The sequence below is a fragment of the Gobius niger genome, assembly GCF_951799975.1.
Source record: "Gobius niger genome assembly, chromosome: 17".
Classification (NCBI taxonomy): domain Eukaryota; kingdom Metazoa; phylum Chordata; class Actinopteri; order Gobiiformes; family Gobiidae; genus Gobius; species Gobius niger.
The window spans coordinates 19,644,834-19,671,280 of record NC_136868.1 but is presented as its reverse complement, the minus strand read 5'-3'; the positions used below and the strand labels follow the sequence as shown (position 1 = coordinate 19,671,280).

Below are 26,447 nucleotides of genomic sequence, written 5' to 3'. Positions count from 1 at the left end.
CTACATTCATCTACAAACAGGAGTTGAGTCAAGTCCAGTCCGAAGAAAGTAGGCCAAGAGTGTCACATACTGTAGACTTAAGTAAGTGACCAGCATGTGGGAGAGAAACTATTATTTGTTAAACAATTCAAGTTTGTCCATGGATAACTTGGTGTAAAACATATTTGAAAATCTAAATCTGTCTAAAGTAATAAAACAATGCCATGACAGTGACTACTCATCTTAGCATCACAAAAGGAGACACATCTAGTGCTTTTTCCTGTCCTATCCTGACGTCTTTTTTCTGAACATCCGCTCCATTTCCTTGTTCTCTGTCATGTGTCTGATGGGCCATTAACCACACTGTCCTTGTGCTCCCACAGGCTCCCCTACTTGAGGGTATTTCACCAGCATTTTCTCTTGTGCTTTTTAAGTAGGTGTGTTTCCAGCCCTGAAGATTCTATGCATCAGATGATGCTTTATCTTAATACCGCATTATTCTTTTTCTTAGTGAATTCCCATTTGTGCAATAACTTGTATGATCAGAAGAATTTCCTATAAAGGTTGTTGTCTATTCAACCTCGGTGTTCAACCTGTTCAAGGTGCACACCCTGACCCATATTTACTGATATAAAAGAAGAGAAAGTGAGTATGGCTTGCCAGGCTAGTGCAGCAGGGCATTGTTATGTTAGTGTGTTCAGATTACATACTGTAAGTGTGCACCTTGTATTCATACAGATGACCACAGCAGTGCTTTGTTCAGCAGAATGCCATGTGGATTATGCAGAGCTGTGTCTGGGCAGAAGAAAGGGGATGCCATTTGGGAAAAATACCAAGGTAACTGCCTTTTATATGTGATGCAGCTACAATGTTTTTTGGTTTTACAAATTCAAATAATGTACTACGTGTCGCTCTTTGTACCTCAAATTATGACAGTTGCAGATGACTTATAAGAGTTAGATCATCTTTTAGCTTTCACACTTTGGTTTTACTCTGGCTTCATCTTAACCTGTCAGGCTCAGCGGTGTTTATTATTCTACTACTATTTTTTATTCATTATCATCTTGCAATATAGACCGACTGCTTATAGACTGTTTAGATAAAGCACAACATATAAGTCACGGAACCTGAAATTGTAGTTTTCATTGGTTTTTCAGACAGATTGTGTCACAGGTTATCCCCATCATCTTTTAATATCGTTCCTTCTGTTATTACTGCCATAACAGTGTTTGGGATCTCATATTGAAGAGCTTTGTATCCTGCTGAAAAGGTAGCGGTCAACATATCCTTAACTCATTTTCATATATTGCCCCAGTCCCATAAGATCAGCCTGAAATACAAGCGGCAGCCAAGCACTGACATGTGTTATGAAATTGTATCTTTACCTTTAATAAAAGCACAGAGATCCAGAGATAGACAGGCCGGAGTCCGGACTGGCACAGGATTCTTGTTTAGAATTGTAAATAAGTGACAAACACAAACAGGAAATTGTAAGGGGTGTGTGAGAGTGCGGGCTCAGCAAGTAATGTGGTGGAGTGCTCTTGCCGGCCCCTCTCCACATTTTAGACTGGCAAGACTGTGGACGTGCTGGAGCTGCCTGGAACAACATTACAGCAGACACAATGGAGGAGGACAGTAGAGAGGGGTGAGCAGTGTGAGTCTGCATGCGCCACAGCTGATAATCAACACTTGCACCATCCCACATAGGCGCGCACGGGTCGGTCCAGGTCAGGCAGCAGGAGCACTAGACAGTCTGATTAACGTCATCAGAAAAGTAGATCTCAGAGCCCTCACACCACACCACCATCATAATTCAATGCTAAATTGTGCATATACTGTAGAGTTGTTGTAATATATTGTTGCCTTTGCACTGCAGTGATTCACCTTTTTTTTTTTTAAATAAAGCTTCTAAAATTGATTATCCCAGCCAGCCACACCAGAGCCAGACTGACTTTCTCTGTATAGAACATTCCTGATTGCTTGAGACAGTCACTAAGGGGTCTGTGTGTCTCAAAATGCTCAAAATGCTGATGTTGTGAAGTGGTATTCTCAATGTTTTTAAAGGTCTGATGAGTTCAGTGCTCAGATTGCCTTGCTAGTAACAATCACAAAGAAGATATGTTTGAATTTCCTGTTTTCCAAATACATCAAGTTCTAAAACATCAAATATCAATGGTCAGATTACAGAGCAAATAAATAATACTAGCCTGTTTGAATATGATGTATTCAAAACATCCACATCCACAAATGCTCCCCATTATCTTGTATCGTTCTTCAACCTCCTTTCTCTAAATGTAATACGCTGTCCACCCCAGACACCATCAGCGGGTCTGGTTTAATTGCAACAAGCAGATTCTTTATGAGAACAGGGATTCTGCTGAGAGGAGGAAAAACAATTGAAGCAAATGCTGTTTCTATTGATCTGGCCGTCTCTGTCCTCCCTCAGCAGCCGGCTCTGTTTACTGTTCCCATTCAAAAGGCCCGATATGTGGGAAGATTTATAGTGTCCCCGGCGGCTGGAGCACAGCCTCTGCAGGGGAAATTTCAGGTGAGAGAGTGACGCTGGAAATACAACCTCTAAACCAGGCAAACATAGATTCTCACAGAAACGTCAGATGAAGTCATTTTGGAGAATCAATAGGTCAGTGTATTGTTGCCAGAGTGTAAAAGGTAATATAGGCTGTTCTGTTATGGTTTCTCTGTTTCCCGTCCACAATAGTCACAGACGTGAAATTAGGCTTTCACTTCAGGTTAAATTTTAGATTATGTTTTGTAGAGCTCTAAACATACAAGGTTTGCAGGTTTTATACAAAGTAAGACTCTGCTGAGATTGAGCTATTTTGACATTCGCTGACTTTGTTAATAACTTGACGTTTTAAATTTCTTATAAGTTTTCTTAGTTTTATGATTATGTTACAACTCTCACTTTCAGCCCTATAAATGTACCTCTTTTAGGCCTTCATCACATTGAACTATTGAGTTATAAATAATATTTAGTATCACTCTAAACCTCTGTGTGACAAATCAACCAGTGCTGCATGTCGACTTTGCCACCTCCATTAGGCCTACACGCTGACCCGTTATCCAGTGACTCATCTGCGCCTCCTTTGTTCCTTTTCCTTATGAGTCCTTTGGGTCCACACTGTGTCACGCTTTTTCTCCGGTGACAGCTAATCTATGGGAGTAAATCAGAACAGAGCAGGGCGGTTAGCAGGTGCTGACTGTGCCGCCACTCGCCCCCGCTGTTCCTTTCATCAACGACTCTAATGTGGCGATTAAGTGCCGTTTAGCAGACCTTTAGATACAAAGTGGCAAAGTTTCTTGTGACATAAGATAATTATTAACACTGTCGTAAAATGTTGGTCCTGAAAACCCAGCGGTTGGCAGTTTGATGCCAGCTCCGACCAGCAGTGTTCTTGGGCAATATACTTCCCTCAGCTTGCCTGTGTATGAATGACTCCACGTTCATCATATATCAACGTGTATCCTAGCCCTTTGCAGCAGTGTTTTTTGAGAACTACAACTGCACAATAAATGTTTGTCTATTTATGGTCCAAAGTGCAGTTTCATAGGTGCAAACAATAAGGATCCACACACGAGTATTTGAAAAGAAAATGATCATCCATACATAGATTATCTTGCGCTTTATAAGGGAGTCAAGTTGCGGAGGCAGGAGTCTGAGCAGGGATGCCAAACTGCCCTATCCACCCACACCTCCTCCAGCTGTTCTGGGGGGATCCCGACGCAACATTAGGCCAGCTCAGAGACATAGTCCCTCCAGCGTGTCCTGGGTCACGGAACACCTGCCCAGGGGGCCCGGACCACCTCAGCTGGCTCCTCTCGACGTGAAGGACTAGTGGCTCTACTCTGAGCTCCTTCCGTGTAACTGAACTCCTCACCCTATCTCGAAGGGTGCATCCAGCCACCCTGCAAAGGAACCTCATTTCGGCCGATCTTGTCTTAGCCAGATCATTAACCAGATGACCATAGATACGGGTGAGAACGTAGAGCGAGAGCTTTGCCCCCCGACTCAGCTCCCTCTTTACCACAACAGTCCGATACAGCGACCGCATCTCTACCACCGCCGCACCGATCCGTCTGTCAATCTCACACTCCATCCATCCCTCTGTTGTGAACAAGACCTTCAGACACTTCTCTACTTGAGGCAAGGACTCTCCACCGACCTGGAGTGGGCAAGCCACCTTTTTCCGATGGAGAACCCTGGCCTCGGATTAGGAGGTGCTGTCTCTGCTACTAATACTTTAGAAAACTTTACACGGCTTGTTTAGTCCACTACACTGAATACGTCCCTTCAGAGGAGCCTATACTTGCTCTTGAAAAGCTTGTGATTGTCCAAAGAGGAAGGTTAGAGTAGGACATCGATTCAAGCCTTAATCCTTATGAGCAGAGGTTTATAGGCGATGGCTGTGTATCTTTTTCCTCACTCATCTTTTGCCAGTGTGTGATCGCCATGGTTGGTTTGCTCCAGTCTTTCCGTCAACCTGACAGCTAGATGAGGTTGTGAATAAAGAGTTCCGTCTTCTCATCAATAGTTATCAAGGTCAGGGTCAGGGAGACAGACAGGAGGTGATTTATTTGAGGAAGCAGAGGGTGGAGCGTGAAGCTGCGAGAGGAGTGCAGAACAGTGACTGCGTGCAATAAGGACGAACCCCAAAACTGAAGAAAGAGATTAACAAATGCTAAGAAGCAAGTCATAGTCGAATGTGGAAAAAAAGTTATTACTGTATATATTTTTTGGCATCGTTATTATTCGGACTAGTCGTTTCACAAATGGTTATGGTGACAGTAATGTAATAAGACTCAGGGGGACATTGCGCAGTGGGTACTATATAGTGTTTTATGTTTGCGTTTTCGTATCCAAAGCTGGCATAGAAAATCTGCCTTTCTGGTCTCCAGAGGCATCAAGCTAATCATGCCTCAAAAAATTAATTGGAGTCATTTAAAAGCAGTGCCTGAATGATATTGGGTAAAAGAAGTTTTCCCTAAAGACGTTTCTCCAGTATCCATCATAGTCCCATTAACCTACTTATCGCATAGACATTAACATTAACATCAACATCGAATGTTATCTGGAATATGGAAGACACAAACTCTACCACAATCACTATAAATGAATTGAGTTCACTTCACTGCCCAAAGTATCGTGCAAAATGTTGTTTCTGATATTTTAATGTCATGGGCTGTTGAGACTCACTACCACTACCTCAACCGACCTACCCACTACTGACACTGTGGACTTCAGGCAGTACTGTAGACATTAGACAGTTAAGTGACTACGTTGGGTGTTTGGTCCTTTGCTGATGCAATAGGTTGCCAGGGATATATGTAATCTGTTTTTGACCTATCCTTCATTTCCTATAAGACAATATGTGAGGAGCAGTGGCCGGTTTGCGGGTGACCCATCCCCTTGTGAGGGTTGGTCAGAAGTAGCTCAAGTTTTTGCACCACATGTACATTATTTCATGCTGCTTCAGTTTCTCAAACTGGAAAGGATGGAGGAAACCCATCGAGTCATGGGGGAGAACATGTAAATAAATTCCTCTTCTGCTGTTTGAAATCATAGGTCTATGTCCTACTATGGCTGAACGATATTGAAGTAACTTGCGATATGCGATATGGCTGCGCAATATCACGATAACGATATTGTTGCGATATTTTACTAAACCTTTTCATGACGAAATGTTCCATTGTAATTAACACAAATCACAAGTAACTAGATTTTAGCAAACTAGTTACTTGTTTGCTAAAAACTGGTAATTGTCTCAGTCAGATGAAGATATTGTATCATCTAATATTGCAATACGATATTTTTTGCGATATATTGTGCAGCCTTATGCCCTCCAACAATTGCACAATACAGCATTTTTTTTTGCTGGTGCACAAAATATGCAAACTACTTGACTTTTATGTGGTTTGTCAGAGGCCCCCCGACTGCATGCGGGAATGTCTTCAGCAGCCTCCTAGTGTCAAATTGTAGTCCTGACAGCTTTGTCTCAGGTTGGCTGAATAAATAGCAGCATTAACAGCTTTGCCACAGCAGTGATCGAGCTCAAGCTCACTGGGCTATGAAATATGCTGCATGTGTAGTTTTGTCCAGGGCAGTGCCATGCTGTGATAAATGCCTCATGTTCCATTGTAAAGCATATTAAAGTCAGATTCTGAGATGGATTATGCTCACGAGGCGGCAGGAAAGGTAGAAAATGTAGAATTAAGGAGGATGTAGATAAAATATGCAAGAAGGGGAAATTAAGTGGCAGACAAAAATATCAAAATTGCCTCACTGCCCAAACTCGTTCTAGGAACCCTGTATTTCTCATGACTGATGAAAAGGACTGAGGCAGTTCTGAATTTTTAATAACTCCTTAGACCTTGGCATAAGATCTGCACTTTAAGTCTATGTGACAACAGAATGGTTATACTTTTGCCTGACAACAGACAGCTGAGGAAGCTGACTGTTCACATGTGCCATTTTTAATCTAAGCAAACAAAAGTTAATGTTTCATTCGAAGTCCACCAGTGTTTAAGCTTTTAGGGGTGAATCTGTTGTGGCCTAGTTGGGGTGAGCTCAGCAGCAGTCACAGGGGGCACAACTACGTCCAAGTAGGTCAGGGTGTCCTCCTGCCCCAGTGACTGCCACTGCTCAGGGCGGCAACACCTGGAGACGAGACTCTAGTGATGAATTAAACACAACAGAAGAAAGAAGGCTCTACGCTGAAAGATTTGTGTCAGCAGCATTCAGCTCTAAAGCAGAGTGCAATATTCCTTTCTTTACTCATTAAAGGGACTATACGGAGTTTAAAAATGTTAAAATTATGCATTTTCCTCCCTCTACATGTTCCAGTCATGTCCTAATGTGTAGAATGAGCCCAGACCTGTTCACCACAACTGCCTCTAAAATCCTGCACTGTCACTCAAAAAGGTATAATTCAGGTCCAAAGTGCCGTCATGCACGAGCTTAATGTAGAAACTGCAGTTGCACATAAGACCTGAGGTGGCAGTAGTGAGTATAAAAATGACCAACTTGCATCTAGTCCCTTTATGTTACATATCATGTTCTTTCTTTTGCAAAGGTTATGTCTGTGTCAAACATATATCGCTTCTTCAGGTGGTACTCAGGGTCACCTGCAATTTTAGACTTTACTGATTTTAATTAGAGATCATTTCAATAAGGTTAGGTACTGTTTGAACACGGTTTACATCTATAGTTTAGACATAATTTAGTCCAATTTAGGTCTATTTTAGACCCTATTTAAACCTGGTTTGATCTTGTCCTATGATACATGAAAGGAAAAAATATTTGAATGTGATGGTACTTAGTGTGAAAAGTTTGAGAGCCACTGTTGTAGTTCGTCTGTTGTGTGTAGTGGCACCTCTCGCAGGTGGAGAACACGACACTAACCATTTAATTTAATAGACATGTTTTCCAGTTAGTAAATTATCCTGGCAAATTTAGTAATTACCATCTGGATTAAATTTCCTCATAATTATGTGGAAAATGTATGTTTTCATTAGTTTGCTGTCATTGCTGCCAGAACTTTGTAATTGCTTTTTGAAAAAGATGTGATGAAGCAACAATCCTGCACCCTAACTTATGCGTTTGGGAAAATGAGGTAAATGCCTTTGTTTTCAAGTTTGAAAAGGAACACATTATCTTTTCTAGACAGACTTACCTTCGCTGTTGGAGATGTTTAGTATCTATCAACAGTAGTAGTAAAGATAGGAATACATAGCTGTAAACTGGCCCAACAGCGGTGTTGTGATAAAAATTTCATAAACACAATCTGTCACCCTCCTGATGCTGATATAGGATCCAGTATTCTGTGTACATTCAATACCTTAAGCTTTGGCATGGATCAATTGAGCCCTTGTTAATCACCGGTAGAGAGAACCTATTGACTTATTGGCTTTGTAAAGAAGTGCTGGAGGGTTAAACAGCCGCACTGAGTGAGGGCAGTGCTCTGAGCGATTTCCCACAAGCGCCACAGTGAGCGTTGAATGAAGTTAACATGTGTGGGCACTTCGCTTACAGTTGGTGGAAAAAAAGAAAATGCAGATACCAAACATGAAAGTGATGCATTGCAGGGGACAAGGCTGATTGCTCGTCTGGTGCAGCTTCACTTGCTTGTAATATATTTATTATTTGTTTAATTAATTCATAGAAATGATCAATCAACATGAGATGTAGTCTGAATTAATCCTGTGTTGACGGTAATCGTGTGGAGAAAATTTAAAGCAGCGCATCATCAGTCACCAGTCTCTAGCACCCCCCTCCACACACACACACATACACATACACACACACATACACATACACACACACACACACACACACACACACACACGTACACGTACACACACATACACACGCGCTTGTAAACTCACATTCACATTGCTTTGCTAACTGTACCTGTGCTCTTGTTCCCACTACAGGGAGCAATAGTAGTGTAGATGAGATGACAACTTTTCTTTAATGCAGTCACCCTTGTGTTAGATGAGATTAATATAGATACCATATTGCTCTCTGTAAGGCACCCAGCTGTGTTTCCTTGCTTCCCACATTCACAGGGATTGTTTATTACAGCTAACTGAGCCGGCTCAAGTGCCTATGCTAATGTCTGCAGGCACAAAATACATCTTTTTAATTCTAGGGAGGTCAGAGGTTAAGTTAATGTGCCATAAATAAAGGAATTTATTATTTATGTCATAAGATATGATGGGCATGCGCTTGATGGAATTTACTATGCTTGTCTAAAACTAAACTTAGCACTTAATATTTGCATAAATGTTGTGGTGACACTTATCTGACCGACAAGGCTGCTTGCTACTCAAGACCTTTGGGCAGACATTTAGAGTAATTAAACCAAAATAGCATATGAATTGGAGCGTGAAGATAGGGTCGGCAGGGGGCACCGGTGGGGAACTGTGGAGGTGAGTGAGTTCCCCACAGTGAGCTTGGCCTGGGACAGTGGGGGACCATGGTGGATTTGGGAAATGTGTGATGAATGTCAGTTCATTAACAGGGCTGACGGGCAAACGTTTAAACATTTTGGGCCAATCACCTCCCCCATAGTCTGGCTCAGGGTCTGTCCTCAGCAGGCGATGTACAGTAGATGACACACAAACATGTTTCCTATCCCGCGAGTGTTGGCTGTGCAGATCCGTGAAATTCTATGCATCTACCCGTAGAAGGAGTTTGTGAAGGAATAGATATGTGCAATTAGAGCTACTGGATAATCCTTTGTTTACTTGTACGGTGTGCTTATGCATGCAAGGTAGGTGTTGGGTAAATGCTGATGCCGCGTGTTTTAACTGCAGCAATTCATTTAGATTTATTCTTTTATCAATGAGCTTTTAGTTATTCATCTAAAATCCAAATCCAATCCATCCAAATCCGGGCAGTAAAGGCCCAAAACAGTACAGCTGAGAAATGGTACGACACGGTGTCTCCAGTGATCTTTTCTAGAAGTTATATTTTTGATCTAGGCAATTCTGACCAAGATAATGCTCCACAGTCTCCTACTGCACCTGACGTTCTGCCCAGGAGCTGCCCAGGAAGCATGACTGTGGACAAATTTCCCTATGGGCACAGTAAAACTTACACATACTTTAATTCGTTTTGATACTTTCAACAAGACATAAACGACTTTACAATGTAGACATTTTGTAAATTGCTATTAAATCTTAAGTGACATACATAGGCTATATCATGACATTGAGTAGATTATGTATCTGTTATTTTCTTATCTTATGGCACATTGCTATAGTGATACAGTGTTAGATTCTCCAATGACTCCTGTTCACTTGTACAAATTAAATGAATGTCCTTTTACCGAGACATTGCTGTTCTAAACTTTGCTCAGTGCCGTACTCAATCAGCCGGACCCCTATAGTACCGACATACACTTAAATGCACCACGGGGGAAGTGACATGGATGTGAAGGTCAGTGGCTCCAAACAGGCCCGTATGATTCCCAGAGGTTCTAATGACTTTCACTCACCCTGCTCACTTTTCACTTTCACTTTGAAAACACTGGCCATCGGTTTTGCACTGCGATAATCCATCTGTGTGTGTTGTCTCCGCCAGAGCTGGAATTATTGCCACAAGGGGCAGGCAGTCGGGGACAAGGGGAAATTAGTCATGTGATTATTCACCAAAAGGTTTTCTAAGACTATACTGGCTTGTTTTTTGGCTTACACTGCACAAGATGCCATGTGTTGCCTTTTGCTGCTCAAATCCCTTTATGATCACTACTGTTCTGTTGCTCATTCTTTCTTATTTGAAAATTGATTGAGTGTAAAAAAAATCATAGATCAGCATTTTCTAACGTACTTGACAGTGCATTCCCCATCCTCTGTGACCAAAAGTCCCTGCTTGTATTTGTATTTACAGTTCAGCATCAACTTTATGTATGGACCCCCAGTGGTCCATACATAAACAAAAACAGGAGAACAAACTAGGGAAATAGTGAATGTCCATGGTCAGTGTTGTGCTGGCTCCAAAGGTTAATGAGGTGGTTGCTTGCTCAGGCGAGAAGAGACAAGTTTGCTCTTTACGGAAGAGGAGGCGTTTCATGCCCAAGGGCCTGCTGTAATGACACCCTTCAGATCTCATTATCAGCCTTATTGATTGGCCATGGCCACCAGCCCCTCCACCCACACACCCACGCTGGCACGAATCAGGAGCAAAGACCCCAAACTGTTTCTTTATGTTCAAAGATTAAAGATTCTCAGAACTGCAGCTCAAGAAGAAAGACGCCTTTATTTCACAAAGTCACAAAATAAACAGCTCAGTGATTTTCCTTAATTCTTGCCCAAAATAATCCACTAACAAATACCTAAATGTTTTGGATACAGAATAGGCCAATAAAATATCCATCCACACATACTCATCTGGACACAAATGAGCAGAAACTAAACTTCAAGCTGTAATTTTTGATAAAAATCATAAAATATGGATTTACACACAAGCCTTTGCAGTAACACGCTGGTAAATTCATTGATTGCCCATCTACATTTTAACATGCACTTGGGAAAGGCATAATCCATAACTGGAATGCGCTCAGGCACGCCCACGCGGCCACTTCAAAACCCAGAGACATTTTTATGCTCCTAATGTGAAGCTGCCATTTTGTTGAGAGAGAAAATGGCTTTAATTAAACGTAGCGCAGTGATAATAGATGTATGTCCTGCTGTGCTGTCAGAGGGCAGGCACACGTCTCAGCGGCGCCCACACAGTCGCCATCAGCTGAGGATCAGAGACAGCACTCTCTATTGTGTTCAGATTTAAAACTTACCTTTCTCTTATATCAGAAAGTTAGTCAAACCAGGAGTGTTATACTTCTTACTCCCACTCTGAATACAAACCACATATGGAGCACTAACTCAACACAGATGGACATTTTTGGGTAATTTCACTTCAAATTTGACCTTTTGAATCCCCATGATTCTTTTGGGTTTATCTTATCTACCACATATCAAAAATCTGTATCAACAGCCTGATTTATACATTGAGATGTGTCCTTTTTTACAATGTAATTACAATCCCAATGCAGCCTGGCCAGCCATACACGGTTCTTTGTCTTTATGTTTGAAATATATTCAAAAGAAAGTAATCTCCAGTTTAGAATAAACAGAGAATAGTATGGCTGGCCAGGCTATCCCCGATGGCCTTTGATGAAAATAAACTTGGAATATTACAATGAAGGCTAGAAAAACATGCATATATTTTAATATGAAGAACCATTTGTGCTTATTTTGTTCATAATAGTATGTTTCAAAAATACTATCATCAAATATTGAAACTACACTGTTTAGTTGTGTCCCTGAATTCATCCCCGTTACCAAAAAGCCAACCACAACAGCAGAAACAGGCTTATGGCTAACTTCTTATTTGTTATTTTAATGATTTCAGTGAAAATGTAGTTGTAAATCTTAATGTCTCAACCTTGTTACCTAAATGAAAAGTCAGAAAACGACAATTTATTTAAAAAGTTGTTATCTTAAAAATGAACGTTGATTCTGAATCTCATGCATACCTTGTGCTCACTTTCTGACATTCAGTATGCACTACAGCAGCCATTTTGCAAGAAAAATCACAACCCATTACATACAACTCTGTTACCAATTTGACTGTAATGTAACTTACCCTTCAACCCTGTCACTATCTTCAACTCATCATCAACATGTTGAAGCTGGGAAAACAATGACATAGTATAATTTCTTTCTCAAAGTGATCATAGTATTTCCAAATCTGTTGTATTGCATATGAAAGTTCAGACACAGGCCTCAGTTGTCTGTGTTCAGGGGTGTTTCTGTTATGAATATCGCAACGTGTTTTGGTGTATGGAGATGAGAGCTGTGATTGGCTGAGAGCCCTGGGGGATGCCGGAGTGGGTGGGGAGCTGTAAGAGTCTGTGCCTGCCTCCTTGTGTTTCTCAAAGCAGAGCCACTCTCAGCAGCAGCGGCAACATCAGTGGAGGAGAGAGACGGGTGAGAGCCACGGAGTGAAGTTTGAGGCAGCCGGCGCACACTGGACTGGAGGACGACAGGAGGAGTCAGGTCAGTGGCAAATGCAGTGACATATCCAAGACATTCATACTGAAGCAAAGTTTTAAATTGTTTTCACTTGAAAACATTTCTCGATAAAAATCCTTAACATGTTTAAGTCTGACAGTATCCAGACTTCTGCCCAATGACAAGCCTTAATGTTTGCATATTAGAAGGTGATACAGGATTGGGGGGAAAAGCTGACCGATCAGGATTTTAATACTGTGAGACTGTTTTTGTGTTTATTTCGTGCAATATTTTTGACAGAAATTGCGTTCAATTATTTTCTAGGAACATACATGTCGTGACTTTGAGCCTCTGTCAAAAACTGCTTACTGTGATTTATTTAAAAGCACAAACCCACCAGGTTATCACATCATGGACCAATGTGCCATGAAATTACTTTGACAATGCCAATGCATTTTCTCTCCTTTAAGCCCCAAGAGAGACACCTTCAGAAATATGGAGAGACTAATCAATGTTCCTCTTCTCAGACCCATAGGATACCATGGCAGCATATCGACACATACGTACACCCCTACACATGTCCATGCAAATTAGAGCTGTCACTCAGGGGGTAAATCTGGGCTGCAAACTGTTGAATCTGCACTTCTGTTGCCATTAGTCGTGAAAGTGATTTTATATACAGTATAGCCAAATCTTTGGTCACTTAATGTGTAATTTGATCTGTTTGGCCCGTAAGGTGCGGTCCATCCTTTAACGCTGCTCACTAGAAATCTGTGCCAGGCGCTGGATGTAGCACAGCCTCTTTCATCCATCCAGTTTGTCTCACATTACAGTGACAACTGTTGAATAATAGAGTGGCCTTGTTAACACTAATGAGTAATGTGAGGTTGGATGTAGGATCATCAGATAGAACAGGCACAGGTGCTGGTCTCAGACCAGCTTGAAACCGCACAGATGTAAAGGATACTCAGTGGTGAGTGGGTCAACAGCTTTACACAGAAAGGCTAAGAGATCTTTTACAATGTCTGTAGTGAAGGTTTATTAACCAGAAGGTCATGCTGGACAAGTCTCTTTAATTTGCATAGTTTAAAATGCTACATGGAGACAGCTCTATTTAATTGGGATTAATGTTGTTATTAATGTATTATTTACTGCAGCCTGTGTCAGCTCAATAAAAACCATACAGTCAAAGCAATGTTCAGATACCATGAGCAGTGCAGTATGTTCTCAAATGTAATTCTGTCATCTGAGTCATAGTACCTAAACTTCACTGTTTTATTTTAGGGTCATTAATCTTGTTCTTACAAAAAACACATTTCCTGTCCATTTTTAAGGAGGCCCAAAAACATGTTAGTCCTGTCGCCTTTTGTTTCCAGCCAGTATAATAGCTGTGTAGTGGTGCTGATAGTCAGGAAGTTCTTCATGGTGTAATGCCATGTAATAAGAGTGGAGAGGAAGGAGAAATCTGGCTTTACCCTCAAAGCCAACCTGTCATTAGGATGTGCTCTTAGTGGATACTGTTGCAGAGAGCACAATCGCTGCTGTCTCTTTTTGGAGCCTTCATCCACACATTTGTGCAGAATAAGGAAATTGCTTTTTTGACAAGTTATGGCTTTGTTATAGTAACTGTATGACTTAATAAACAGATTCACATAATTCCAAAAGTATTTTACTTGACAGTGCATTGACTTTCTAATAGGGCATTTAGTACCATTATTCATAGCATCATAGAGAACCTGCCTTCTGATTAAAAAACATAGGTACAAATGATAATACACGCACAATGCCAACCTTGCAAAAATAGTTTATTCGTATTAGGTCAACGTTTTGGTCCTGAGACCTTCATCAGGCAAATTAAACCAAAACGTTGACCTAATCCTAATAAACTACTTTTGCAAGGTTGGCAGTGCGCGGGAGGTATTATTACTTTTACTCTTGTATGCTGGGATATTCCCTCATCTCCTACGCAGCTGCCTTTAGTAATTGATGTGCGAAGTTTCTCCTCTCTGATAAAAAACATACAAATAAACCTTGCTTCACAGCATTCACCACCGTGGTGCAGAATGACATGTTTTATGGACAACAGAAAGAAGAGCCTTCAACCTCGAAACCTTGTGAAACCATCAATGACAGCTGATGTCAAATATTTATCTTCTACATAATTAGCTTTAAAACTTGCAGTAGTCTTGGATTTATTGTTGCAGTTTCATTTTATGCCTCTCAATCCCTCAGTGCTCTCTGTCTATCCTTTTTTTGATCCCATTGTCATTTTCAAATTAGCCCAAACGTGCTGCCGCTGCTCCTCTTTAAGAAGGTGATATGTCCATGCCTTTGCTGTGACTTTTGCTCAGTGTTTAATCGGTACTTATGGGTCTCCCCATTGACTGTCTTTATCAACGGGGATCAAAGTATTCAGCATCTCCCTGCTGAGCAAACTCATTTCTGCTCAGAATCAGCATTTTAGACCCCTTCTTTGTTGAAATCTTGCTGTGTGGCAAAAGGTGAAGGGATTGCCTTGACAATTGTCACGTAGACGGGGGAGATAAAAGGACAAATGGCTACATGTCTCATTTGAACGAACAAAAGAGAAATGCAGGTTCAGGAAATGTTAAATTGTTGTAAAATAATTTGAAAAACCTCCTAAAACAAGGGGTCATAAAAGAAACGGCCTGTATGTTAAGCTTTTTGATGATGTCCCTGCAGGGAAATGTGCTCTCTGCCTGTGACCAGTCCTTCAGCACCGCTTAACCTCAGTGCAACCCCTGGGACCCCATTTTAAGATCGTGAACTAGGTTTGGTCAAGTGTAGCTGTAGATTATAGATGAGAACATTGTGCATGCTTTTAAGGCTGTTGGTGTGTCTGTGGGTCCATATGAACAGTGGACGGCTTTTATTTGGATCGGACATAGTATAATGTATCAGCCAGTTGGCACAGGCTCCGTCCCAGTGGGCTTTACTGAACTGCTGCTTGGTAGGAAGAAAGTGCTGTCTCTGACTTTGGTGCTGCTGACATCTCCATATCAACCCCACCTTAGAGTATTTTCCCTTCACTCATCTCTCTGCCTCCGTCCTCTTGATCCCGCTGCCTGGAGTGATTGATGCCCGATGACCCCCTCGCAGTCCCTGGATATCCTCCTCAGTCTGCTGGGTCCGAATGCAGACGTGAATCACAGGCATTACCATTCCACTCGCGACCTTTCCTCCCCGCATCCATCCCTCTTTCTCTGCAGCTTTTTCTTGCCTCATCTTTCATGTGACCGCCTCTCAACCTCTGCACTGCTGTGGGCTGCACTGTTAGCCATTGTGACAGAGGCAGGGGGTCCCACAAGGTGAGCTATAGGACTCGGTGGCGCCTATACCATCTTTACCTCCCCCACTGCCTCTGAAATAAATGATCTCCCGCGTTAAAACTCCTGCAACCACATATTCATCAACTGCCACTTGTGGAGCGGCCTCATCACGGCGTGAATATTTCATGTGTGTGATTTGTGAATAAAAGATGGCGGGGGAGGTGGACATGAGTGACATTTATTCACCTTGATGGCTGGGACACTCAGGGTTTCTCAGGAATTTTCTGAATTTAGAAACTTCACTGTGCTCTGCAAAATTATAATTGTTGTGGATCCTGATCTCTATGTTGTTCTTATATGTTTTTCTTTGCAGAGACTATTTAATTAAACATGGAGGAGGTGACCGGCCCTAGGCAAGATTGAAAAAAAGAAAGGAAAAAAAACAAACATTAAAAATATAAATTTATTGATTCCATGTGTGTTTCTCTAGTGGACAAAGCCTTTTTTCTATATATTTTTTTGCGTTGTTTTACTATCCCAATCCTTTTGGAGACACTTTATTTGTCAACAAAATTGTGTTCAGATGTGAGTCCTGTTGGTACATTATGATTATCTATTCATTTAAAAAGAAAAATCATGTGCGATTATGAAATGGGCCACAATATTGGAGGAGGAACCTCTACGTCTGAAGCAAATTTACGAATATTCACCGCGATGTTACACAAGTCTCTGTCACTTTCTGTCCAAAGTTACTGTATGTCCGAAAATCGTCCATGTTGTAGATGGCCGGAGCACAGACCTCATGGAGTTCAAAAATGAAAACGCAATTCGCCGCCCCCTCCGCCGTCTGGGTCACCTATGCCCAGGGTGGTCCTGGAGGGGTCTATTAATTTAAAAATTCCAAATTGTGTCTATATTCACATTTCAGCGTCAAGAAGTCAGTACAAAGCACATTTTATATTGAAAATTTACCCAAAACTTTAAAACCCGAAAGCATTATTGGTCATTTAAGTGTATTTGGTCATTTATTCAATGTAAAATATCTGTGGTATGTCAGTATTTAGCTCATCAGCCGCTGCTGGTATTTTAAAGGCTTTTTTTTTTTCTGAACCGAGCGGAGCCTTAAAGGAATAGGCCACTGTTCTTACCTTAGCTTAGACATGTTCTTTTGTACCTGTCTGGTCTTCACGCGGGCCTTCAATCAATCACGGCGTTAGCATTTAGCCTTTCCTCCTCTCCACTAAAGCCAAATGAGGTGAAGACAGAAACTACCCGAACTGAAATTCTTGAGGCTCAATGGAGTTAATAAGAACACATTTTTACATTTTTAAGAGTTTTCAGTCTCTTTTTGGGGATTTCAGAAATAGTCTAGCGTGTGTCCAGCTTCCACATATAATTATTTTTTATTTTCATGGTGGGAATTTACCCCTGAACCACACGTCTCATTATGAATGAATGATGAAGGATTTGGACATGAGTGAAGTGACATTTATTCACCTTGATGGCTGAAGGGTTTAGTTTGAGTTCCAAAAGCGTCGTGGCACAGAAGGGCTGAGGGGAGCGATGTCCACATGTGACAGAGTTGATTAAGGCTGGGGTGAAAGAGGGTGAAAGGTAAAAGGTGGTTACTTTTGCCGCCTGTCAGCAGAACTGCATCATTGAACTTGATGGCTGGAAGCGACAAATGTGTCTGCTGCCCGTGTGGCTCTGAGTCAGCCCCAAGGTGCTGTAAAAACAGGAAAAGAAGTGAAATTTAGTGAGTGCACAGTCACGACTGAATGCAATAAAATCCAGCCGGTGTGCTTTAGCCTTTTTATAGTCCTAAAATATAGCCTATTGATTTATGTGCAGATGTTATATTACAAAGATATTAACTCTGAATGCGAGGCTCTCAGTAGCCTGTTACATCACGCTGTAGCAATAATGAGTCGAGTAGTCAGGCTGTCCCCACTACAGTTATGGTTATGGTGGCTACCAGACAGTTTTCTTATTATTTTTTGACTCATGAAGAGAGAGGAATTTCTCGTTTTGAAACCAAGAGTTATATCCGCAACTGAACTTTAAACCTATGTGGCAGTTGTTGTGGGGAAAATCCTTAACCTTAACTTAGCTCAGATGAATGAATGGTTTATTTTAGTTAATTGATGCATTTAAATCAATACACTTTTCAAACAGTAACAACAAGTTTTGTTATTCCTACAGAAGAATGCAGACCTCACGTTGAAGCTTACCTTAATAGAATAGAATAGAGTTGAAAATTATTGTCCACCATGCACAAAGATTGCAGAAATTTGCCTTTGACTTGCTCACACATTTAGGTACATTTGTCCAGAAAATATAATAAAATACATAATACATTAAAGTACATTGTAAAATCAGTTCATTGCAGACACAGCAGCAGCAGATTCACCTAATCAAAAGATTATTTTTTTGTAATTTAAATCTATTCTATCTATGAATCTATTCACATCTTGCCAGCCTGTATCTCTGCACAGTGCACACTGCTCAGGCGCAATGCTGCGGTTGAGATTCACAAAGGCTCTCTTTTAGTCCTTTGCTCCATCGGTTGTGTTACTACATTTTTTTTCTCTATCTCGAATGCTTTTTTATTGTAGCTGCTGTAAGCTGATGCAAACAGTTCTTGCAGAGGTGGCCTCTACGATCCATACATCAAACTGATGAGGGATGAGCAGTGTGGAGTGTGTTTGTGATAAAAGATTGGTCAGGAATGGCTGAATACCAAATGCACACGCTCCCTTTGTGAATTTTACCTTTGATAAAGGTCCACAGGACAAAATGCAGAGCCACGACTAGATTAAGGGAAATACATTAAGTTTTAGAAGATTGCCAGAATATGAGAGGTTACTCAAACCTGTATAAATGAAACAAAACACAAATCCAGACAGGTTTTTAATGAGGCAACAACATACAAGGGCTCAAAGACCATCCGATATTTTGTGTTGATATTTATTCTGCTTTTTGAATTGGGAGCAGCTGAGAACTGAGTTTATTTTGACATAATGTGGAGAAAAACAAAATATGAACCACTGGCTGCCATCATGCTTGGCTATGTGGAAATAGAACTTGCATTGATTCATCTCTGATATCCCTTAAATATTTATCAGTAATAAAGAAATTATATGGAATTCAGTTGAAAAATTACACAGACCTTGCAAGTATAAGTATGTGGATCTTCTAAGTTACAGTCCATGAGTAACTGATCCACAAAGCTACAGTGCAATTGAACTATAAGCTTTGAAACTAATAAATGTTGCTGTTGTGAGTGACAAACCAATTTAGATACCTCGTAAATTCATATTAAGCTCAAATAACACTGTGTGGCTTTTAGTTCACTTTCCAAAATCTCATTGCTGCACTTTACAAACATAAACCTTTCTTTTACCAAAGGAATTAATGCGTAAAACGTCACTAAACACTGAATATCATTAAGGCTCAATGGCGGGCATCAATACAATCTCATTCAGGCTGGCTGCTCCTCCACCGACATACGAGCTCGCCTGCTATATATGCTGTCTAAATCACATTTGCATTGAAGCTGTGGTCTTTAAGATTGTATGTTGCCCGTTTCTAAGCTTCACTCTGTCTTTATAAGCAGCAAATTGTAAGGGGTTAATTCAGTTCTGTGCAGGCTGTGGCTCAGACTGAGGACCTTTGCCTCCATCTCTTCGTTACCCCCTCGATTTTCTCACTTTCCTTTGGTTTCAGGAGTCTAATTACTTTCAGAGAGTGGCTGTAGTCAGGCAATAAATAATGGCAAATCAAGGCTGTCTCTCTACAAAACCCTGTGCGGCCTGGTTTTGGTGAGCGAAGAGGGAAAATAATCAGCTGAAACACTTTATTTTATTGAGCGAATATAAGCCTTTAGTATTTGTCCTATTTATCTTTCTATGCAACTGGAGCAATGGGTGAGTGTAGATCTCATGATTGGTTGGTCAGGATACTATTGTGCTTGGGAATCAAACCCTGGACTTTGTTGCAGTGAAGCAAGTGCTGGCCACTCAAGCCACTGTGCAACATGATCTTTAAATGGGCTTTGCAGTGAGACCCAAACTACTCACTACTTCAGCATAGGCTAGAGGGCACAGTGCTTTACCTCAATACAAGAGACAACACAGAAGAGCAGGGGTTCTCAAATGGGGGGCAGGACACCTCCGAGGGTCGTGAGATGATTTCAAGACAATGTTTTTAAAATTTGTAACAATTAATTTCGTGTGTTTTTTTTGTTTGAAAATAGCATATTTTAGTGAAATCAAGCCAAATATCTAAATATACAGGTGAAACTTGGATAAATTAGAATATCATTCAAAAGTTAATTTTTGTAATTCAACTTAAAATGTGAAACTAATATAGGATATACACTCTTTATTTGTTTTAACTGATGATTATGGCTAATTCTAATGTCTAATTTTCTAATTTTATGAGATTTTTTAAATTTGGGTTTTTTACAAGCTGAGCCATAATAAGCAAAATATAACAAATAAAGACTATACATATACATATCTCACATTGCATGTAATGATCATATATTAGTTTCACAGTTTAAGTTGAATAACAGAAATGAATACACTTTTTAATGATATTCTAATTTTCCAAGTAATTTGTAAAAATACAAATTACATATTGAAGTGTGGGGTCCAGAGTCGTTGGTCTGGTGACTTTGGAGGTCGTGTCACGAAAAGTCTGGGAACCTCTGCTATAGTCGGGTCTAAGATAAGATAAGATAAGCCTTTATTAATGGAGAAATTCACTTGTTACATTCAGCTCTCAGAAACACTCTGCAAAATAGACTGGAAATGTGCAAACGATTAAATAGTAAATAGAGGTGTCTTATATACAATGGCTGCAAAAACGTTAGGGAGCAAAAAGTATAAACAATAAAAATAAAAAAATTAAGAAAATCGAAACAACAACAAGCGTGAGGAGGGAATTAAGGGCGAGTCAGTGAAGGGAAACAGTGACACCTGCTCACCTGAGAGCTAACCATTTCATTCCCTCATTTACCCTGATGAGTTCTGCCAACATTATCCTGACCAATGGCTCTGTGAGTGATGACCGGCTCTTAAAGAATGTCTCCATCTCAGTCTGAGCGTTTGAGCCTATGTGGACACTGCTGTTGTTTCTGTCCATTTAAGAAGCTTTTGATGAAGACTGATGCAAGTGCTCCCTTTGTCATGGGGTCTGCACCGTGCTTTAAGTAAACGTCCCACTGCAAAAGTGAAATCAAAAAGAAATACATTTGTGTACATTTGTTGGAGGGGTCGTCCTTCTAATGTTCAATAATATTATCTGTTTTGCATTACTTACTGCAGGGGTAGGCAAGTTTGTGTCATGGAGGGCTGATTTTCTTCAATGCCAATACACCAAGGGCCGAAACTCATTATTGCAGCCCAAAGTAAAGCACCTTTTTTCTACAAATATAAGTTTTGCACATAATATATGACCTAACGGGGTGTTTTGCTGGGAAATGTGAAAATATTGACAGTATTTTCCACCTTTTAGAATCCTTTTCACGTATTTGGTCTCTGATTTATGAGTATGAATGGGTGAGTGGATCCTTGCTGTAAAGCGCTTTGAGTGCCTAATGTATGTGGAAAAGCGCTATATAAGTTGAGACCATTTACCATTTGAATAAATGTTTCTTCAAAATTCTCTTGGGGGCCAAAGGTTTTATGCTGGAGGGCCGAATTTGGCCCCCGGGCCTGACGTTGCCTACCCCTGACTTACTGTCTCGGCTCCATGTTTTATCAGATTTCAGCCTTTTGATTTTACATATTCATTCTTTCTTGTTCTTTCAAACCCATTCCCAACCCAAATGGGGATAAAAATGAAAACAACTTTTTGATGTGTATGAAACATGAAACAGTACTTTGAATATTTTTAACTTAATGTTGCATTCAGAAAGTGTTTTTATATTTATATTTGCATCATCATAGTGATGTATTCTGATGCCTAATGATTTGAATTATAACAGGGATTGTGTATAAATCATAAACGTACACGTGCACCAGGTTATCCAGCAAATCCCTCCCACACTAGTCATTTCGTACGTCTCTTGATGTGTGTCAGTATCAGTTGAGACCTCGTCCTTCAGCACAGTTTCAAGGTTTCCATCCTATTTTTGGGTTTGCGCAGAACTCACACACACGCTGTCCCCTCCTCCCAGGTGTGTCATCATTCTGCCAGGCTGGGTCTGACTCTGGCGCCCCCTTGGGACATGGCTGATAAAGTAGTGGAGAGAAACCAAGTGAGTCAAAGTGAGGCGCTGTACAGGAAAACATCACAGTGGTCAAAACAGTCAGTTTAGCTGGAAGCAAAGTTTACACACTTTCTTATGCTTTGTTTGAGTATTGTCTCAAGGTTATTTTTGGCTACATTTATTTAAAAGTCATTTAATATTCTAATACTTCAACCCAAAAGCACGCTTGGTTTTGCAGAACATTATGATGGTATATCTTTCAGACTTTTCAGACATTTTAGTTGCTGTTGTGATGTAGCGACACAAAACGTTTTGATTGTAAATGTTAGGAGTAATTACTGATTGTAATAGTTGTTAATGGTAATTGTGTGGTGACTGTAGAGTGATGGTGGATGTCACAGTAAGAATTTGAAGCAGTATGGAACTTAAAAGTAGCAAAGTAGCTATAGTCATAGTAGTGACGGTACTACCATTCGTTTTTTCTGTACATGACTTTTTCTTCTTTTTGTTCTTCAACACTGTATATCTGCATTACTTGTACCTTTGAACTTGTTGTGACCCCTTCTTTGTAAAAGTCTATTCAGCTCGCCGTCCTCTCCACTGCCACTCGCTGCTCCACTCAGGCGGATGAGTGTGTCCAAATGCTTTGTGTAGAGCACCCTCCATGATTTGAAAAGCAACCTGCCACCTGAGCTGTGATTGTAGATTATTAATGAACTTCCTAATCTCTCCCTTGTCTTCCCTGTTACCACGTGAGGTCAGCATACGGACAAACAGTAACAGTACTCTGATGGATAGACTGCAGTCGCTGTTCACACTGATACACCCATTCCCCCTAATGTGCCGGTAATGATCTTATAATCATCTCACTAACTGAGGGTCATTACAGACATGTGTCACTGTGTCTTTGAGCTCATGTCAGCTATCAATATGTGTAGATGCTTGTAGCACTTTAGGTTTATTAACATGTGTCGAACCAACCCAACAAACTTGAATACAAACAATAAATAATCATCTATATAATTTTTTTTGGGTGGCACAAACAGATAGAGATATTTTGACATGGCAAGTAAAAAAAAAAAATAGAAGATTCCAATATATTCTGGTCAAAACTATGCAATGATTATGCTGCACGAGGTGTGCCAATGGAAGCGTGTCTCCAGGACTGACCCATGTCTTTAAGGCTTTAAAGGGACTAGATGCAAATTGGTCAATATATACTCACTACTGTCACCTCAGGTCTTACGCCTAACTGCAGTTTCTATATTAAGCTCATGCATGACGGCAATTCGGAGTGCAGGATTTTGCAGGATTTTGTGACGAATAGATCTGGGCTCATTCTACACATTAGGACATTGCTGGAAGATGTCGGGGCCGGAAAAAACTTATTTTAACATTTTTAAACTCTGTATAGTCCCTTTAAGCAGGGAGTTCTAAGTACTTACATTTCAGCATCCTAATGCTTCGATGCATACGTTTGTTCATACTATTATACATATTTATATTGTTCATTGATGTAAAATTAAATTGAGCTTGTTATTAACATGTTAGTTTGATTTCTCTGCCCGTCCGAGTAGCTGACAGGGATGGCCTGTGCTGTCCCTGGCCACCCCATAAAAATGCTCCTGGTCCCAACCTTGACAGTTTGCAAAATATCTCTCCCTGCTCTTCATCCCCTTTTCCCACTTAACTGTTCTGATAAAGCTTGCAGGTCCTAAGAAGTCATAATCAAAACTATCTTTCAGTGGGACAATGTCTTACTCTCATTTGGTTTTGCTTTTGTTCACAGATGCTGATTTTAATGGAGCTGTGACCTAATGTTCTTCGTGGCTGCGAGGGCTGGAGCTCCACTGGAACACATCGATCTCTACAACAAAAGCTACTTCTAACTGACGACTCAACACAGATGATGGACATGGAAATGCCCTTCCCTTAATTCCCCGTTCATTTCATTGCCCTTGTTGCTCCTGTCAAGTAAGCCTGTTTTGAAATCCCAAAACGGGAGTGGGGAAAGAGGGCTTTAGTACTTGACAGCTCTGACCTACTTATCACAGCTCACCGGACGAAAAGTGGAAAAGTTGGTGTGTTTAGCAGGAGACAACAGCACGGTGATGCCCTGCTTTCGTATTCATTGATCCGGTGACCCAGTGATCCACTTACACACACGCTCATGCTTGTACACTCCAACCCAACAGTGCTGCCACTGATGCAGGCACTTTCACACGTTTATTGGTAACACCGAAAGTCAGGAAGCAACAATGTTTCCAATCTGGCTCTGCTGATTGAAACCCATCTGTGATCTATTAGCTGCCTGTAGAGCAGCAGCAACCTTGGCCACAATCGCACACTCGTTGGTCTCAGCTGGAAGTTTTGTCCGCCTCTGTCAGCCCCGAACAAAGTGAAGATAAGGCCTGATGTGGCCGCGTGACCCACATAAAAACTCAAAAGAAGAGGCACCCCAGGGTTAAGCAGCTTCAGCACAGGGTTCTTATTTAGAAACATACTATGTTTTTATCAATAGACTGGGGTGAGACTGTCAAGTTGTCAGGGTAGATTAGGGACTGGCCTGTCTGCACTTGTCATCATAGACCTACATTTTGCAGAGAAAACGAGAATCAGGTTAACTCTTTGATAACATTAGCCGCTACAATTACAATTTATATACACATATGTACGACATTTTTGGAAATGTTTTGAGCTTTATGTCCAGCGCAGAGATTTATCTTCCTATCAAGTTCTCTAATTGGGTTTGATAAAATAACTGTATCTCATGAACACATTTCCCTTGTTCCCCACGCTCCCACCGAACACACCCACACTCCAGTCAGTGTGCCGGCCGTGCCTGAGGGCCCCGTGGAGGATGAACCATGCCCCCACGCTGGATTATGAGTTGCTGCTGTCCCCGGCCAGCTCGCCCCTGGTGGGGGGCCCTGCGGGGGGCAGCAGCAGCCCGCCTGTGGCCCTGGTCGGAGTGGACAATGAGCAGCGGACGGCCTTGGCATTTGTGGGCCTCCTCATGCTGTTCCTCATCTTCCTGCTGGTCAGGTGCTTCAGGATCCTGCTGGACCCTTACAGCCGCATGCCCGCATCATCCTGGACTGACCACAAGGAGGGGCTGGAGAGGGGGCAGTTTGACTATGCACTAGTGTAACAGGGGGAAATGTTGCATTGTACATTGCTAGAGTTTTACAGACCGTAGACCCATTTATACTGAATTATGACTCTGGGGGTGTAGAAAAATAGTTTAGGTTTTACTGCAGGGCAATTTTGACTACAAAGACACAGGAATCCAGAGAACAACAAAGGACAGGGCAAAGATGAAGCGGCCTTAACTTGTCATGTTTCTAACATAACCCATGAATGCCATGTCAGGGCTAAGAACATTCAACATATTTGGAAACCAGTGTGTCATTGTGGCCCTGCAGTCTTTTATTTATTTTATTTTATTGTCTAATCGGTAAAAATAAAAATCAATAATATAAATAGTATAATTTGCAGTTGCACCTTTAAATCAGCAGGGTCTGTTGGAAACACTTTTTTGTGCAAATGCCTATTAGAAGCCACAGATCCATGTGAATAATGTTGTCTTGACAGACTGAGCTGTGGGCAGTTTTGGGCCGCACAGTCACACGCTCCCAACAGTTTGAGTCTGTTGTTTCCTTTCTAGTCTGTGTGTCTATGTCTGAACTGAAAAGCCATATTGAACCTAACTGCAACCTCTTGTAGAGCGTGTGAACTTTGCTTTAGCCTGTCAAGCGTGCTAACGAAGCCAACTGCAACCTTTCGGTAAATCAAAGCTTTATTTTTCTACCCTGAACTCCAGTTTTGGAGCCTCTCTTTTGCTATGTCTCTGTCCTTTCTCTTTACCCTATGGATGTGTCGATTGATGCTTGTAATGCAGCCAGGTGGCAGAGCACACAGCTCATGTGATTTGTACCTTTTTTATCATTGGTTTTATGCTTTTGATAAAATTCATGTAGTCAGAGTGAATTAAAAAACCTTTATCTTTAATGCCTGCTCTATTATTATTGATTGTATTATCATTATTATTAATTATCAACTCTAACTAAAGGTATGACAAATGGATAATCCAGACAAGATTTTAAAAATAGAACCAACATTACTTTATTGTTATTTATGCTGTTAGACAAAAGTAGCAATATCGAATCCTATTTTACAGACTGGTGTCATTTTTGGTTTGGTCTAAGTACAGACAGAGGCTGATTGTTTGTTTTTTTTGCCCAGAAGTTGTGCTTGGATGATTGTCATAGGAGCATTTAGTGAGACTGTGTCTTGTGATTTAGATGCCAACAGAATAATTTCAAGTGGCACAGAAGCACAGCAGAAAGCACACAAGATGCACTGCCTTTTTAAAAACACAGCGGCAAATAAAGTAAGTCATAAAAGATACACGTATACAAGGGTCC

The 26,447-nt window shown here is 41.0% G+C and overlaps 1 protein-coding gene across 1 annotated transcript; it reads left to right on the top strand.

Moving 5' to 3' along the window:
• Window positions 1–800: 800 nt before the first annotated feature.
• ctxn1 (cortexin 1) lies at window positions 801–26,000 on the top strand. Its single transcript, XM_079575416.1, has 3 exons — window positions 801–816; window positions 12,444–12,558; window positions 23,810–26,000. The coding sequence occupies exon 3, from the start codon at window positions 24,791–24,793 to the stop codon at window positions 25,169–25,171; it is 381 nt and encodes a 126-aa protein (XP_079431542.1). The 5' UTR covers window positions 801–816; window positions 12,444–12,558; window positions 23,810–24,790; the 3' UTR covers window positions 25,172–26,000.
• Window positions 26,001–26,447: the final 447 nt, after the last annotated feature.

Excerpts from the sequence above, each read along its gene's own strand:
- ctxn1 (XM_079575416.1), top strand. The coding sequence starts at position 24,791 with ATGAACACATTTCCCTTGTTCCCCACGCTCCCACCGAACACACCCACA.